The sequence below is a fragment of the Salvelinus alpinus genome, chromosome 28 (genome assembly GCF_045679555.1).
Source record: "Salvelinus alpinus chromosome 28, SLU_Salpinus.1, whole genome shotgun sequence".
In the NCBI taxonomy this organism is placed as follows: Eukaryota; Metazoa; Chordata; class Actinopteri; order Salmoniformes; family Salmonidae; genus Salvelinus; species Salvelinus alpinus.
In genome coordinates this window covers 35,143,439-35,161,854 of record NC_092113.1, presented here as the reverse complement: position 1 = coordinate 35,161,854, position 18,416 = coordinate 35,143,439, and the positions used below count along the sequence as shown (strand labels likewise).

General features: G+C 44.2%; 1 protein-coding gene across 1 annotated transcript; it reads left to right on the top strand.

Annotated features, from left to right (window-relative positions):
* Positions 1 to 3,021: 3,021 nt before the first annotated feature.
* Positions 3,022 to 17,463, top strand: LOC139557750 (rho-related GTP-binding protein Rho6-like). The gene is made up of 5 exons (XM_071372904.1): positions 3,022 to 3,272; positions 4,393 to 4,480; positions 11,606 to 11,715; positions 12,064 to 12,198; positions 13,617 to 17,463. Exons 1-5 carry the CDS (start codon positions 3,153 to 3,155, stop codon positions 13,842 to 13,844), a joined length of 681 nt encoding a protein of 226 aa, XP_071229005.1. The 5' UTR covers positions 3,022 to 3,152; the 3' UTR covers positions 13,845 to 17,463.
* Positions 17,464 to 18,416: the final 953 nt, after the last annotated feature.

Here is an 18,416-nt window from a genome sequence, read left to right as displayed (position 1 = left end):
CTAGCTAGTCAAACAGCACAGGACACGCCTCTGTGTACCAATTAACCAGCATCCTGAATACAGATATGGGTTAAAATGTAATTAGTTAGCGATTATAGTCAATTGCTAGGTGCAAAAAAACTAAATAAGTATTTTTTTCATCAATGGATTTGAAAGATTCAACGGTTCCCCATGGGTATGAGTTATTGGGATAAAGCCAGGAGGTTTTTAGGTGTTGAGCTCAATTAGATCCGACTTGTGAAATTCCACTTCATTTGCTGTCAGATAGACAAACAATACTAAGATCACAACCCCATGATACACAAACTCCTGGATCACAGGGCTTCCATGCAAATCACAAAGAGTCAATGCAAATGGAATCTATTGGGAAGAGTCAACAGATCCTCATGACGAACCTAACATTGGTTTCTCTTATCAGCTATTTATTTTGTGAAGTTGACAATTAAAGTTAAATAGATGGATGACAAATCAAGGATTGGAGCTCAAACTACTCGTTGAAAAAAAATCTATAAAAAGATGATGATGGTTCATTAATTCCCAACCGTCTCCTCTGGAACCACCAGCCCTAAACTGGCATACCTGATTCCATTAGGCAACTATCACCAAGCCCTAAACTGGCATACCTGATTCCATTAGGCAACTATCACCAAGCCCTAAACCGGCATACCTGATTCCATTAGGCAACTATCACCAAGCCCTAAACCGGCATACCTGATTCCATTAGGCAACTATCACCAAGCCCTAAACTGGCATACCTGATTCCATTAGGCAACTATCACCAAGCCCTAAACTGGCATACCTGATTCCATTAGGCAACTATCACCAAGCCCTAAACTGGCATACCTGATTCCATTAGGCAACTATCACCAAGCCCTAAACTGGCATACCTGATTCCATTAGGCAACTATCACCAAGCCCTAAACTGGCATACCTGATTCCATTAGGCAACTATCACCAAGCCCTAAACTGGCATACCTGATTCCATTAGGCAACTATCACCAAGCCCTAAACTGGCATACCTGATTCCATTAGGCAACTATCACCAAGCCCTAAACTGGCATACCTGATTCCATTAGGCAACTATCACCAAGCCCTAAACTGGCATACCTGATTCCATTAGGCAACTATCACCAAGCCCTAAACTGGCATACCTGATTCCATTAGGCAACTATCACCAAGCCCTAAACTGGCATACCTGATTCCATTAGGCAACTATCACCAAGCCCTAAACTGGCATACCTGATTCCATTAGGCAACTATCACCAAGCCCTAAACTGGCATACCTGATTCCATTAGGCAACTATCACCAAGCCCTAAACTGGCATACCTGATTCCATTAGGCAACTATCACCAAGCCCTAAACTGGCATACCTGATTCCATTAGGCAACTATCACCAAGCCCTAAACTGGCATACCTGATTCCATTAGGCAACTATCACCAAGCCCTAAACTGGCATACCTGATTCCATTAGGCAACTATCACCAAGCCCTAAACTGGCATACCTGATTCCATTAGGCAACTATCACCAAGCCCTAAACTGGCATACCTGATTCCATTAGGCAACTATCACCAAGCCCTAAACTGGCATACCTGATTCCATTAGGCAACTATCACCAAGCCCTAAACTGGCATACCTGATTCCATTAGGCAACTATCACCAAGCCCTAAACTGGCATACCTGATTCCATTAGGCAACTATCACCAAGCCCTAAACCGGCATACCTGATTCCATTAGGCAACTATCACCAAGCCCTAAACTGGCATACCTGATTCCATTAGGCAACTATCACCAAGCCCTAAACCGGCATACCTGATTCCATTAGGCAACTATCACCAAGCCCTAAACCGGCATACCTGATTCCATTAGGCAACTATCACCAAGCCCTAAACTGGCATACCTGATTCCATTAGGCAACTATCACCAAGCCCTAAACTGGCATACCTGATTCCATTAGGCAACTATCACCAAGCCCTTGACTAATGGAATCAGTTGTGCCAGTTCCGGACTACAACAAAATGATGTGAAATGTCTGGTGGTCCCCGAGAAGAGGGTTGGGAAGTGATGGTTTAGATTACTTTGAAAACTTAATCACTGTCATTATTTCTGCAGACAAATTAGATTTAGTCCATCCCACAACTCTTTCCAGTGATTTGAGCCTGTGGGTCTGATGAAAGCAGACTAATTATCTAACAGTGGAAATCGTCTGTTGACTATTGTCTTCAGCCCTGATGCATAGACAAAAGGGTTCCAAATGGGTTCTTTGGCTGTCCCCATAGGAGAACCCTTTTTTGTTTCAGGTAGAACCCTTCTGGGTTCCAACTAGAACCCTCTGTTGAAAGGGTTCTTCATGGAACCCAAAAGAGTTCTACCTGGAACTAAAAGGGTTATTCAAAGGGATATCCTATTAGGACATCCCTTTTAAGGTTCTAGATAGCACCTTTTTTTCTAAGAGTTCTTTGATCTATGGATCTTGCAGAGTTAAGTCAATCTAATGATTTAATTGGTGACCTTAAAGCCTAGCTCTAGAGCAACAGACCAGACCATACTGAATGTCCTGAGGAATATTATACCAACTTGATTTAATGAGCGACCAACATACTAATACTGTAGCCTGCATATATTATTTGAGTGTAATGAAATGCAAATGAACATGTAGGCTAAAACAACTGCCATTGGAAATAGTGAGGTTTATGGTTACAAAGTTTGTGTTTTTTCTTTCAGATTTGTGTTGGACTTGGATCTCTCCAGCACATGTATTGCCATCTTGACTTTAATCCCTAGAGAAAAACTGTCTTGTACATAAACCAAGTAATAATACTTTTACGTGGATTATTTCGGTTTAAAATTGTATTTCTTTAACTACCTGGCATAAGGCAAAATAACCCATTTAATTTCAGCGGCCAGGGACAAGAGAACTCTGGGGCTGTGAAAGAAAGTCAGGAAAACCGCGCGCCCATTGGCTGTTGGCGCGCGCTATAAAGAGCCGCTGTGTTGACTCTCATTACATCAAATGCAAGCATCCTTCTAGGACTAGACCACACTTCAGAATAGGCTACGGTGCTCTACCGCTAACAAGGACGCTTTTCTTTTGGATTTCGCGTTGTTACCCTTTTTCTTTAATAAAGACTTGTGTTCTTGACTGTTACAAATATGAAGGAAAGGAGAAATCCACAGCCGTTGGTGGTGAGATGTAAACTGGTTCTTGTTGGAGATGTTCAATGCGGAAAAACTGCGATGTTGCAAGTCCTCGCGAAGGATTGTTATCCAGAGGTATGTGAATATTTGTTCTCCTGTTGCAATACTATCATTTTAAGATACACATTATACATGTTCTGCAAAGCTTCCATATTGATTGAGCACATGTTTCTGAGGATTTGATCAGCCTCATAAACGGCTCTTTTAAAAGTTGGGAATAAATTGACGATGGATTAATTTCTGATAGAGCATCATCCGCTTCGGGCCAGGATGCCTGTATCTACTACATGATGCGCATGTCCAATAATTCACAGTTTTCACATTGGATTATATCACATGTTCTACTGTAGGCTTCTGATCATCACCACATTGAAATGGGGTTCATCACCACTTTGAAATGGGTTTCATCACCACTTTGAAATGGGTTTCATCGCCACTTTGAAATGGGGTTCATCGCCACTTTGAAATGGGGTTCATCGCCACTTTGAAATGGGTTTCATCACCACTTTGAAATGGGGTTCATCGCCACTTTGAAATGGGGTTCATCGCCACTTTGAAATGGGTTTCATCACCACTTTGAAATGGGGTTCATCACCACTTTGAAATGGGGTTCATCACCACTTTGAAATGGGTTTCATCACCACTTTGAAATGGGGTTCATCACCACTTTGAAATGGGGTTCATCGCCACTTTGAAATGGGGTTCATCGCCACTTTGAAATGTGGTTCATCGCCACTTTGAAATGGGGTTCATCGCCACTTTGAAATGGGTTTCATCACCACATTGAAATGGGTTTCATCACCACATTGAAATGGGTTTCATCACCACTTTGAAATGGGTTTCATCACCACATTGAAATGGGTTTCATCACCACATTGAAATGGGTTTCATCACCACTTTGAAATGGGTTTCATCACCACTTTGAAATGGGTTTCATCACCACTTTGAAATGGGTTTCATCACCACATTGAAATGGGTTTCATCACCACATTGAAAAAGGCAGATATGATCATGCACCATTTTTTCCATTCATTTTTATTGGGCTAGCCTACTAATTCGTTTACACTCAAATGTTTACTATTTTCGTATTAGATGACTGTATTTCATTTTAATGTAGATCTGAATTCTGAAAATAATGTCCATCACTTGTAGCAGGGAGGATATTAACAGACTGCTATGTCATTCCTCTCCTCAGACTTATGTGCCCACAGTGTTTGAGAACTACACAGCGTGTCTGGAACTAGAGGAGCAGCGCGTGGAGCTCAGTCTGTGGGACACGTCAGGTAACTACATCCTCTCATCCTATATCATCATCCTATATCCTCTATCACTAGTTCAGGGGTACTCCAGGCAGAGCAAAATGAACTTGGTGGTACATTAAACATTTTGAGAATCATGGATCTATATGAACTGGCCACGGTGACCTACATTATACCAAGCTTTTTAGAGCCCTAAGTAAGACCTTGTTGAGGGACCCTCCTTCCAGTTTCACGTTTGAGAACAGAATATACAGTACCAGTCAAAAGTTTTAGAACACCTACTCATTCAAGGGTTTTTCTTTATTTTTTTAATATTTTCTACATTGTAGAATAATAGTGAAGACATCAAAACTATGAAAGAACACATATGGAATCATGTAGGAACCAAAAAAGTGTTAAACAAATCAAAATATATTTTATATTTGAGATTCTTCAAACAGCCACCATTTGCCTTGATGGCAGGTTTGCACACTCTGGTGGAGACAAGCACAAGGACAGGTGAAACAGATCAGGGCGTGACACATTCTTATGTTTAATACATTTATTGTATAGTGTGTGTGTGGCAGGCTTACAATGATGGGAAAAAACACAATTTGAGAGTGCGCTGGAGGTCGAATGTTTGAAGGGGTATGTTTGAAGTGGCAGATCACGTGTAGCAACACCTGCACAGGATCAGTGCATCCGAACATCACACCTGCGGGACAGGTACAGGATGGCAACAACTGCCAGAGTTACACCAGGAACGCACAATTCCTCCATCAGTGCTCAGACTGTCCACAATAGGCTGAGAGAGGCTGGACTGAGGGCTTGTAGGCCTGTTGTAAGGCAGGTCCTCACCAGACATCACTAGCAACAACGTCGCCTATGGGCACAAACCCACCGTCGCTGGACTAGACAAGACTGGGAAAAAGTGCTCTTCATTGACGAGTCGCGGTTTTGTCTCATCAGGGGGGATGGTCGATGTTTGAGTTTATCGTCGTAGGAATGAGCGTTACACCGAGGCCTGTACTCTGGAGCGGGATCGATTTGGAGGTGGAGGGTCCGTCATGGTCTGGGGTGGTGTGTCACAGCATCATCGGACTGAGCTTGTTGTCATTGCAGGCAATCTCAACACTGTGCATTACAGGGAAGACTCCTCCTCCCTCATGTGGTACCCTTCCTGCAGGCTCATCCTGACATGACCCTCCAACATGACAATGCCACCAGCCATACTGCTCATTCTGTGCGTCTGGGACCTGTTGGATCGGAGAGTGAGGGCTAGTGCCATTCCCCCCAGAAATGTCCGGGAACTTGCAGGGGCCTTGGTGGAAGAGTGGGGTAACATCTCACAGCAAGAACTGGCAAATCTGGTGCAGTTCATGAGGAGGAGATGCACTGCAGTACTTAATGCAGCTGGTGGCCACACCAGATACTGACTGTTACTTTTGATGTTGACCCCCCTTTGTTCAGGGACACATTATTCAATTTCTGTTAGTCACATGTCTGTGGAATTTGTTCAGTTTATGTCTCAGTTGTTGAATCTTGTTATGTTCATACAAATATTTACACATGTTAAGTTTGCAGAAAATAAACGCAGTTGACAGTGAGAGGATGTTTTTTTTTGTTGCTGAGTTTATATAGTCCCGTTGGAAAATATAAATGGACTGTTTAAAAATGTGGAATTTTTTATTTTATTTGGCGTACCGCCGACGGCATGGCGCACACCAGTTTGGGAATACCTGGTGTAGATGAAGGGGGGGAGACCGGTTGAGGAAGGATTTTTAAGCCTTGAGACAATTGAGACATGGATTGTGTATGTGTGTCATTCAGCGGGTAAATTGGCAAGACAAAATACAGTGGGGAGAACAAGTATTTGATACACTGCCGATTTTGCAGGTTTTCCTACTTACAAAGCATGTAGAGGTCTGTAATTTTTATCATAGGTACACTTCAACTGTGAGAGACGGAATCTAAAACAAAAATCCAGAAAATCACATTGTATGATTTTTAAGTAATTAATTTGCATTTTATTGCAAGACATAAGTATTTGATCACCTTCCAACCAGTAAGAATTCCGGCTCTCACAGACCTGTTAGTTTTTCTTTAAGAAGCCCTCCTGTTCTCCACTCATTACCTGTATTAACTGCACCTGTTTGAACTCGTTACCTGTATAAAAGACACCTGTCCACACGCTCAATCAAACAGACTCCAACCTCTCCACAATGGCCAAGACCAGAGAGCTGTGTAAGGACATCAGGGATAAAATTGTAGACCTGCACAAGGCTGGGATGGGCTACAGGACAATAGGCAAGCAGCTTGGTGAGAAGGCAACAACTGTTGGCGCAATTATTAGAAAATGGAAGAAGTTCAAGATGACGGTCAATCATCCTCGGTCTGGGGCTCCATGCAAGATCTCACCTCGTGGGGCATCAATGATCATGAGGAAGGTGAGGGATCAGCCCAGAACTACACGGCAGGACCTGGTCAATGACCTGAAGAGAGCTGGGACCACAGTCTCAAAGAAAACCATTAGTAACACACTATGCCGTCATGGATTAAAATACTGCAGCGCACGCAAGGTCCCCCTGCTCAAGCCAGGGCATGTCCAGGCCCGTCTGAAGTTTGCCAATGACCATCTGGATGATCCAGAGGAAGAATGGGAGAAGGTCATGTGGTCTGATGAGACAAAAATTGAGCTTTTTGGTCTAAACTCCACTCGACGTGTTTGGAGGAAGAAGAAGGATGAGTACAACCCCAAGAACACCATCCCAACCGTGAAGCGTGGAGGTGGAAACATCATTCTTTGGGGATGCTTTTCTGCAAAGGGGACAGGACGACTGCACCGTATTGAGGGGAGGATGGATGGGGCCATGTATCGCGAGATCTTGGCCAACGACCTCCTTCCCTCAGTAAGAGCATTGAAGATGGGTCGTGGCTGGGTCTTCCAGCATGACAACGACCCGAAACACACAGCCAGGGAAACTAAGGAGTGGCTCCGTAAGAAGCATCTCAAGGTCCTGGAGTGGCCTAGCCAGTCTCCAGACCTGAACCCAATAGAAAATCTTTGGAGGGCGCTGAAAGTCCGTATTGCCCAGCGACAGCCCCGAAACCTGAAGGATCTGGAGAAGGTCTGTATGGAGGAGTGGGACAAAATCCCTGCTGCAGTGTGTGCAAACCTGGTCAAGAACTCCAGGAAACGTATGATCTCTGTAATTGCAAACAAAGGTTTCTGTACCAAATATTAAGTTCTGCTTTTCTGATGTATCAAATACTTATGTCATGCAATAAAATGCAAATTAATTACTTAAAAATCATACAATGTGATTTTCTGGATTTTTGTTTTAGATTCCGTGTCTCACAGTTGAAGTGTACCTATGATAAAAATGACAGACCTCTACATGCTTTGTAAGTAGGAAAATCTGCAAAATCGGCAGTGTATCAAATACTTGTTCTCCCCACTGTATGTATGTGCCTTTGAACGGGGTATGGTAGTAGGTGCCAGGAGCACCGGGTTGTCTCAAGAACTGCAACGCTGCTGGGTTTTTCACACTCAACAGTTTCCCGTGTGTATCAATAATGGTCCATCACCCAAAGGACATCCAGCCAACTTGACACAACTGTGGGAAGCATTGGAGTCAACATGGGCCAGCATCCCTGTGGAATGCTTTCAACACCTTGTAGAGTCCATGCCCTGATGAATTGAGGCTGTACTGAGGGCTGCGACAGAGCCTGGGCGCGAACCCAGAGTCTCTGGTGGCGCAGCTAACGCTGCGATGCAGTGCCCTAGACCACTGCGCCACCCGGGAGGCCGGAAGTCCTTTTTAATCAGAGTTATCCATCTAAGCCTCTCATTTCTAATTAGATGAAGAGATAAGAATCACCTTCCGCTGATGCCAAATATAACAAATATAATCAATAAACAAGAGCGAGAGACTCAAGTAACCAAGACGTGTTTGTTTGTGTGTGTGGCTGTGTGACTGTGTGCGTGCCGCTGTGTGAGTGCATGTGTGACTGTGTGTACCTGCATACGTGATAGCATGCGTTTCCATGCATGTGTGTGTGCCCCAACATTGTTTTAACAGAGAATTGTGTAGAGCGATAGCTGGGCAGGTGGGTGGACAGCAGTGTGTAAGATGATTGGCAGTTGCGGCCAGCCTTTAAGGAGGGGTGGGAGGAACGCCTGATGCAGATGGAGGATTCCAAGGCTGTTGCTGTGGTAACGGCAGAGGGACTGGAGGTATTACGCTGTGCTGAGTGGAGGGAAGACTAGGGGGTGTGTAGAGGGGGCGAGAGGGGGGGGGAGAGAGAGATGGGGGTAGTTGCTTAAGGATTCCGAGTGCATGAGTGGGAGCGTCTGCCTGCTCTGCTGCTCCCAGCCAGCCTCACTGTTCTGTTCCACTTGTTTAATCCAGTGATAAAAATATCAATGTGGATTTAGTGTCTTGATTGTCATCTTTTCCCACTCTGAAACACCAATAGGGGAGAGGAGAGAAGGATAAAGGAGGAGAGGAGATGAGAGGAGATGGGATGAGAGAAGGATGGGGAGGAGAGGCGAGGTGGATAAGGGAGGAGAGGAGAGGAGATGGGAGGAGAGGAGGATAAGGGAGGAGAGGAGATGAGAGGAGATGGGATGAGAGAAGGATGGGGAGGAGAGGCGAGGTGGATAAGGGAGGAGAGGAGAGGAGATGGGAGGAGAGGAGAGGAGATGGGATGAGAGAAGGATGGGGAGGAGAGGCGAGGTGGATAAGGGAGAAGAGGAGAGGAGATGGGAGGAGAGGAGGATAAGGGAGGAGAGGAGAGGAGACGATAGGAGGATAGGGAGGAGATGAGGAGGATAGGGAGGAGAGGAGGAGGATGGGAGAGGAGGATAGGGAGGAGAGGAGGATAGGAGAGGAGGAGATGAGGATAGGGAGGAGAGGATAGGAGAGGAGAGGAGATGAGGAGGATAAGAGAGGAGGAGGATAGGGAGGAGAGGAGGAGATGAGGAGGATAGGAGAGGAGGAGCATAGGGAGGAGGATGATAGGGAGGGGAGGAGAGGAGAGGAGATGAGGAGGATAGGAGAGGAGAGAAAAAAGAGAGGGGAAAGGGACAGCAAAGTACAGCTCAGCATGAGAAGTGATACCCCTCAGAGATTACCCCTGGTCTCTGTCCTCTTTTTCTGTCTCTCCCTATATGTCTCCTTGTCTCTATCTCTCTCTATCTCACTCAATTCAACTCAAGGGGCTTTATAGGCATGGGAAACATATATTAACATTGCCAAAGCAAGTGAGGTAGATAATATACAAAAGTGAAATAAACAATAAAAATGAACAGTAAACATTACACTCACAGAAGTTCCAAAAGAATAAAGACATTACATATTATGTATATATACAGTGTTGTAACAATGTGCAAATGGTTAAAGTACAAAAGGGAAAATAAATACACATAAATATGGGTTGTATTTACAATGGTGTTTGTTCTTCACTGGTTGCCCTTTTCTTGTGGCAACAGGTCACACATCTTGCTGCTGTGATGCACACTGTGGTATTTCACCCAGTAGATATGGGAGTTGATCAAAATCTGGTTTGTTTTCAAATTCTTTGTGGATCTGTTTAATCATTGGGAAATATGTGTCTCTAATATGGTCATACATTTGTCAGGAGGGGTCACGACTTCCGCCGAAGTCGGCTCCTCTCCTTGTTCGTTCGGCGGTCGACGTCACCGGCCTTCTAGCCATCGCCGCTCCACTTTTCATTGTTCCATGTGTTTTGTCTCGTTTCCCCGCACACCTGGTTTACATTCCCTAATCACACTACATATATATTCCCTCTGTTCCCCCCATGTCTTTGTGTGGAATTGTTTTTGTTACGTGTTTTGTGTGACGCGCCAGGCTGGTTTTTCTCCGGGTACCATGTTCAACCCGTAGTATGTTTATTGTTAAACATTTTGCATCGTTGTGACTTTGTTGCGCTTTTCACTTTTGCCTTTGGCTGGAGGTTTGTTTGACGCGGTTACGTCCGTCTGTTGTTTGCTTCTGCCAAATAAAGTGTGGGCCTGATCACAACTCTCTGCTCTCCTGCACCTGACTTCTACATCAGTAGCACACAACCTGACAGGAGGTTTGGAAGTGCAGCTCAGTTTCCACCTCATTTTGTGGGCAGTGTGCACATAGCCTGTCTTCTCTTGAGAGCCAGGTTTGCCTACGGCGGCCTCTCTCAATAGCAAGGCTATGCTCACTGAGTCTGTACATAGTCAAAGCTTTCCTTAAGTTTGGGTCAGTCACAGTGGTCAGGTATTCTACCACTGTGTACTCTCTGTTTAGAGCCAAATAGCATTCTAGTTTCATCAGTTTTTTTGTTAATTCTTTCAAATGTGTCAAGTAATTATCTTTTTGTTTTCTCGTGATTTGGTTGTGTCTAATTGTGTTGCTGTCCTGGGGCTCTGTGGGGTGTGTTTGTGTTTGTGAACAGAGCCCCAGGACCAGCTTGCTTAGGGGACTCTTCTCCGGGTTCATCTCTCTGTAGGTGATGGCTTTGTTATGGAAGGTTTGGGAATCGCTTCCTTTTAGGTGGTTGTAGAATTTAATGGCTCTTTTCTGGATTTTGATAATTAGCGAGTATCGGCCTAATTCTGCTCTGCATCCATTATTTGGTGTTTTACGTTGTACACGGAGGATATTTTTCAGAATTCTGCATGCAGAGTCTCAATTTGGTGTTTGTCCCATTTTGTGAATTATTGGTTGGTGAGCGGACCCCAGACCTCACAACCATAAAGGGCAATGGGTTCTATAAGTGATTCAAGTATTTTTAGCCAGATCCTAATTGGTATGTTGAATTTTTATGTTCCTCTCTCTCTCTCTCTCTCTCTCTCTCTCTCTCTCTCTCTGTCTCTCTCTGTCTCTCTCTGTCTCTCTCTGTCTCTCTCTGTCTCTCTCTCTGTCTCTCTCTGTCTCTCTCTCTGTCTCTCTCTCTGTCTCTCTCTCTGTCTCTACTGCGCTCAACTAAATGTTGTTTCTTCTTGGATATGTCTCCTTTCTGCATTATATAGTTAAAAGAAAACAGTCTACTATCATTTACCTTGGACAGTATTTGGTGAGGGTGTTAGACCAAACTATTTCTGTTTTCCTGTATGTTCTTCCCTTTACTGCATCTGAATGTTGTTGTGGGCGTCTCTGTCCTCTCCTCTAGGTTCTCCCTACTATGACAACGTGAGGCCTCTCTGTTACAGTGACTCTGACGCGGTGCTCCTCTGTTTTGACATCAGCCGCCCAGACACCTTCGACTGTGGGCTCAAGAAGGTAATGGCTTCCATCTCTCACTTTATCTTTCTGTCGCTCTCTTTTCTCTCTCTTTTCTCTCTCTAAACACTATTCCTAACTGTCTGCAAGTCCTCAGAGATTATTTCAATCCAGCTACCTGGCTCAAATCATCTGGTTTTTATTGGGCTTTTCAAAACGTGCTATTCAAAACAGAGACTAGGCAACGTATTGTTGCTTTCTAGTTTATAGCTATGTGATTCACCAGGTCCGTAAGACTATTTATCTTGGTAATCATGAGGGAAATTACATTTGTAATTTGGTTAACTACCCCAAATCATGACTTGTTCATTATCATGTGGGTAAATATCTGCTCTGTTGTCTCTCTAGTGGAAGACAGAGATCTTAGATTTCTGCCCCAGCACACGCATCCTTCTCATTGGCTGTAAGACCGACCTGCGCACAGACGTCTGCACCCTGATGGAGCTGTCCAATCAGAAACAGGTCCCCATCACCCATGAGCAGGTGAGACTGAGAGGACACACATAGGCCAGGGTTTTCGTTAGCCGGTAATAGTCGGCTTTTGTTCACTTTTTTTTTTAAAGCAGATAAAAATTGCTGCCGGCGAATTGTACGGGAGTAGAAGAAAAAAAAACATTGCCAAATTATGCTTTTTAGCCTCTTCATTGATGGAAATACCAGTCGATGGAAATACATTTGACTGGTCATGCTTATCGGTCTATAGGTTGATGTGCATAATTTTGTGGAATTAAATTGGCGCGTGTGTACAGTAGCCTATATTCGTTATGTAGGCTGTCTTATTTATCACACATGTACAGCATGCAGATACAGAGCCTTTGAGTGGAAAATCTGTCAGACAGCGCGAGAGCTGCTGCTGCTGAATCTTGTGGTGCTTTCAAGACAACTGGGAACTCTGAAAAATATGAGGTCAAATCATGGCGTCAGTGATCTTCAGGTCGGAAAGTCCAGAGTTTTAATTCCGAGTTGGATTTTTCCCAGTCAGACCTCGTTATTTTCCCAGTTGTCTTGAACGCACTGAAGACAGAAATCGTATATTTCTAAGTTCCCAGTTGTTTTGAATGCGGCATCAAACAGCAACAGAAGGCAGGTTTCATTAGTGCATCACACACCACTTTGTAATATTGCTTGAGGGAGTATGCATTTTGAAAACATATACTGAATCTTTTAATAGATATGTAGAGGCACAACGGTGTTTTCCTGCTAATTGTATTATGGAACGCACATTTGAGCGTAGCCTACTGCTTTATAATGTGAATAAATAATCGTTTTTCAACATTTTAAGCTAAACCTTCTAATCTGTTGCATCAGACTTTTTTTTTTGTATGTAGCCTGGTTGTATAAATTTGGGATCTATCGTCCCACAACTATCCCAGAGTCTGTTTGGAATAGGTAGCCTAAACTTTTCTACTATAGTAGATTGACAGGCTAGTGATTTAGCTGTTCGTTATGTGTCTTGTTGTCTGAGGAAAACTAAACGTGGACAGGTATTCTAACATCTTCAAAGCACACATTAGAATTTGTTAGAATGAATTACACATGATCTAAATGTGATTTCTGTCATTCTGAGCACCGTGGGCGGACGCCCTAATCGGGTTACGCACCCAATGGAAATGGGTCCGGTCAATTTCTCAAATGTCTGGTAAATTAAAATGTTGCCGGTCAAATGTCCGGTGCCACATTTTCCTAACGGAAACCTTGACACACGCGCACGCACACGCACACGCACACGCACACGCACACACACACACACACACACACACACACACACACACACACACACACACACACACACACACACACACACACACACACACACACACACCTGTTCAGATAGAGATGTATGGTGAAATCTATTGTGTGGAACAGAATAAGCTCTCAGCCGCTCTCCTCTTTCTCCCCAGGGTTCCTCCATGGCCAAGCAGCTTGGTACTGAGGCCTACCTGGAGTGTTCAGCGTTCACCTCAGAGAAGAGTATCCACAGTGTCTTCCGTACGGCCTCTCTGGCTTGCATCAACAAGCTCCAGCCCCTCCCCAAGCCCAGCCCCACTCGACGCTTATCCAAGAGGCTCCTCCATCTCCCCAGCCGCTCCTTCAAGAAGGAGAAGACCAAGGGCTGCTCCGTCATGTGAGTGGAGAACCGGGCGGGGGGGCTTTCGCTCCCTTCCAACACGCTGCTCCGTCATGTGAGTGGAGACCCGGGCGGGGGGGCTTTCGCTCCCTTTCAACACGCTGCTCCGTCATGTGAGTGGAGACCCGGGCGGGGGGGCTTTCACTCCTCTCCAACACGCTGCTCCGTCATGTGAGTGGAGAACCGGGCGGGGGGGCTTTCGCTCCCTTCCAACACGCTGCTCCGTCATGTGAGTGGAGACCCGGGCGGGGGGGCTCTCCCTCCCTTCCAACACGCTGCTCCATCATGTGAGTGGAGACCCGGGCGGGGGGGCTCTCCCTCCCTTCCAACACGCTGCTCCGTCATGTGAGTGGAGACCCGGGCGGGGGGGCTCTCCCTCCCTTCCAACACGCTGCTCCATCATGTGAGTGGAGACCCGGGCGGGGGGGCTCTCCCTCCCTTCCAACACGCTGCTCCGATTCCCCAGAACCCCTTGACTGTTTGGTTCGGGGAAGGTGGGGTTGGTTTCATCACAATATCTTCATCATGAGAAGGCTCTTCTTCCATGTTGAATCCTTCCTCAACCCCCCCCCCCCCCCCCGCCCCCAAAGTGAAATAAATTCAGAACAGGTGGACACTTTGTCCTGAACTACTCTTCAGTGCATATCTCATCTTTTTCAGTACTGTATCTTGGCTTTTTGATCATCAGCGAACCATTTTTCTCACCTGTTACAGTAACGGTATGCAACGATGATGGTGTGACATCACTACTATTTAGGAACATGTTGATTTTTCCAAATTGGAGAAATGTGCAACGTGTGACAAAGCTTTAAAGTTGGGATGTTAAAAATGCCTCTCAAGACAATTCAATACCTATTTTTCAAAAAAAATCTAGCATGATAATATACTGCACTACAGAGTGTCAACTATAAGGTGTAGCAACATGAGCAAATCAGTGGTCAAACGGTGTTTGTGTTCTTCTTGATTAAGGCCCAACGGGGGCTGACTGATTGAGAGAGATGTGGAGAGAGGAGTGTTTGATGGGATCATAGCATGAACAGAGGGCCATTACACTTCTCATTGTCTCGGCCGTGAGGAGAGGAGGTCTTGACGGATAAGGGCTGATTGCGTGAACAGGAAGGTGTCAGGCAGACAGACAAGCAGACAGGCGGACGAACGGACAAGCAGACAGGCAGGCAGACAGACAGACAGATATACACACAGACAGACAGACACCAGTGTGAGCCATCTGCTCTCAGTCAGTGGAGTACCAGGTTACAGAGGAAAAGTACAGAACAGATGGATATTGGCGCTTTGGGAGAAGAAAAGAGGGAAGTCACAAAACAATGTGAATGTACTGGAGCTTCCAGAGATAGAAAACAATGTGAATGTACTGGAGCTTCCAGAGATAGAAAACAATGTGAATGTACCGGAGCTTCCAGAGATAGAAAACAATGTGAATGTACTGGAGCTTCCAGAGATAGAAAACAATGTGAATGTACTGGAGCTTCCAGAGATAGAAAACAATGTGAATGTACTGGAGCTTCCAGAGATAGAAAACAATGTGAATGTACTGGAGCTTCCAGAGATAGAAAACAATGTGAATGTACTGGAGCTTCCAGAGATAGAAAACAATCTGAATGTAGCTGAGAATTGTCTGATGAGGAGTGCTTTGATGAAGAAAAAACCACTTCCAAGGAGTGGGGTATTGTTTTAACCGGGCCATGGGCACAACACAGTTTAATGCAGCTCTGTCAAGAGATCTGTGAAGTTACTTCTGGTAATGGTTGGCAGGTCAGTGTTGCAATTCCTTGAGGTGATTATTTACAGGACTGTCTGTTTGAAACTAGAAGATGCTGCTTAAAAACTTGGCTGAATTCACTGGGGAAATGTGATGTCCAGTTCACCAAATCCTACTACAGAAGAACGTGTTGTAGCATCACATTATTGGTATTTTGATAATCAACAATGATCAAACAGTATACAGTTTCCATTATACCATTTATATAATATCTCCTAAGTTTCATCCTGATTTTTGAAAATATGGCTGTTCATTTATTTAATTTTCAACAATGTAATGTAGCACTCCACTTCATTTAGTCTCCTCTCTTCCTAAATGTTTCTACTCTTCCTTCCCTTTCTCTCGTTGTCCTGTTACACCTCAAGTCCCAGCATCATGGAGGGCAGTCCAGTCCAATGTGTCGCTAAACTAGGACCTTTTTTTAGCTTCAATCTTTTGCTTCTTGGTTATAATTGTGTGTGTGCAGTACAGCATTGATCTATCTCGGCTTTAACTATCAAGCAATAATGATTTAAGTGATTGTGATGCAAAGTCAGCTGATCGAGTAGCCAATATATCCTGCTGCTACTCCATGGACATACATACAGTATGGCAAAACAAACTGAACCATCCTCTCTGCTGTAGAATCAAGATGGCGTCCGATCTGGTTCCACTTTCCCTTCTTCTGTCTCGTTAGTAGCCACTGGTATGTAAGGTAACCAATGACATCTCTCGCTGTGCCACTAAAGAGTTTGGAATTTGAGTCTGAAGGGGAATAATGCAATTTGAAGATGTCAGTGAGTCTATGCTATCAGTTGTGCAGTATCGTTGGGAGACGAGTGAGTTAAAGAAATGAGACTGAGAGAATCTGGTTTTCGGCTCTAGTCACTGTTGGCACTATTGAATCCTTTTCCATTGGGGTACGTTATGTGGAAGCCTCCTAACTTTTAACAATCAATGTGTGAAAAGGGGCTAGGGTATATGGAAATATTTAGGGAGTTAGAGGAACAAGTAATATAAAATAAAAACATGCAGGCTGGCCAAAGAAAGAAAGAAGTAATGTTTTTTCCATTATTCATTTTGGGGTTTGTGTGTTTTTATTTTGGTATTAAAGCTTGAATTGAATCCTTGTGTGTGTGTGACTGAGACGGTGTTTGTTAACCTATGTGGTGAGCTGTGGACGACCCCATGGTAGTCAGTCAGTCAGTGATTTGATTTGCACAAAGGCTCCAGTTCCTTGGTCACACACTGGAATTCCTCAGCATTGCCTAGCAACAGTTCAACACAGGAAACCAATCCAGACTCAGAATGGCTCATCGGTTGGTTCGTTGCACAGATAGGGAGTGAAGGAGGGCGTAACGTACAAGGAGACATTTCCACAGTCAATGGAAGTGCAGATTCGGCTTCTACCTCAAGGGTTGATCGGAATTTGGATTCAGAATATTTTTTCTTGAGTTTCCTTATAATTCCGAGTTCCAAACTCGTACAGGGGATCCGGTCTTGGATATAGAAACATTTCATGGATCATATCAGTTAACATGCAGTCAGTCATTGTGTAGTACAGCAAGTGTGTGGTACATTGGTGCAGTCCTACTCCTAGCATGTGCTGTAACAGTTTGATTGTACAAATCTTATTTTATAATATGTGTAAAGACATTAAAGAATGTCGCAAGGAAATGTTTGATTCAAACGATGAAAGACATGTTGTTGTTGATGTGAATATTTATTTGATAGATATTATAGCTATTTTTGTTTTGTAGTTTTTTTGGTTGAGATGTATATTTGTTTGAAATCTATTTTGGACATTGAACTTTCTCTTCTTTTTTTTGCTCTGTTAATAAAGCTTGTGACTGGCACCAGGCGCTGCTTCAGTACTTATTTCCTAACTATAACGTTATACATTTTAGTTGCTTTTATGATTGAACTGACAACACATACAGTATCTTCAGTTGTTTATATATTTTGATTTCACCTTTATTTAACTAGGCAAGTCTGTTAAGAACAAATTCTTATTTACAATGACGGACTACCCCGGCCAAACCCGGAAGACGCTGGGCCAATTGTGCGCCGCCTTATGGGACTCCCAATCATGGCCGGTTGTGATACAGCCTGGATTCAAACCAGGGACTGTAGTGATGTCTCTTGCACTGAGATGCAGTGCCTTAGACCGCTGCACCACTCGGGAGCCTGAACTGTAATGCCACTTGGAACAGGTATTTCATGGAGAATTAGAGTATTTACAGAGTGACAGTTGGGATATAATTACTGTAATTACTAAGTTACAATGAAGATATATTTACAGTATTAACAGAGTGACAGTTAGGATTCAAGTGAACTACTGACATTGTCAGTTGCTTGCGTCATGTTTGCTATAGACCTCAGGCTCTTATCTTAACCACTGTGTGTGTGTGTGTGTGTGTGTGTGTGTGTGTGTGTGTGTGTGTGTGTGTGTGTGTGTGTGTGTGTGTGTGTGTGTGTGTGTGTGTGTGTGTCTGTGACTGTGTGTCTGTGACTGTGTCTGTGTGTGTGTATATGCCTGATGGAAGCTACAGTGTTATTGTATCTGTCTGAGAGGCTATTGACACCATCACAAAGGACAATGATTGCACCCAATGCTCAATCACACATCATTGACCGTGACAATGTCAGCCACTTGACAGCTAGACCCTATCAGTCCTCTTAGTCTGTGTGTGTTTTTGATGTCTGTGTGTGCGTCTCATTGACTTCCTTAACACTTCTTCAGGATTGGTGGGTCCCCTGTAGGGACGGTTGAGCTAACGTAGGCTAATGCAATTAGCATGAGGTCGTAAGTAA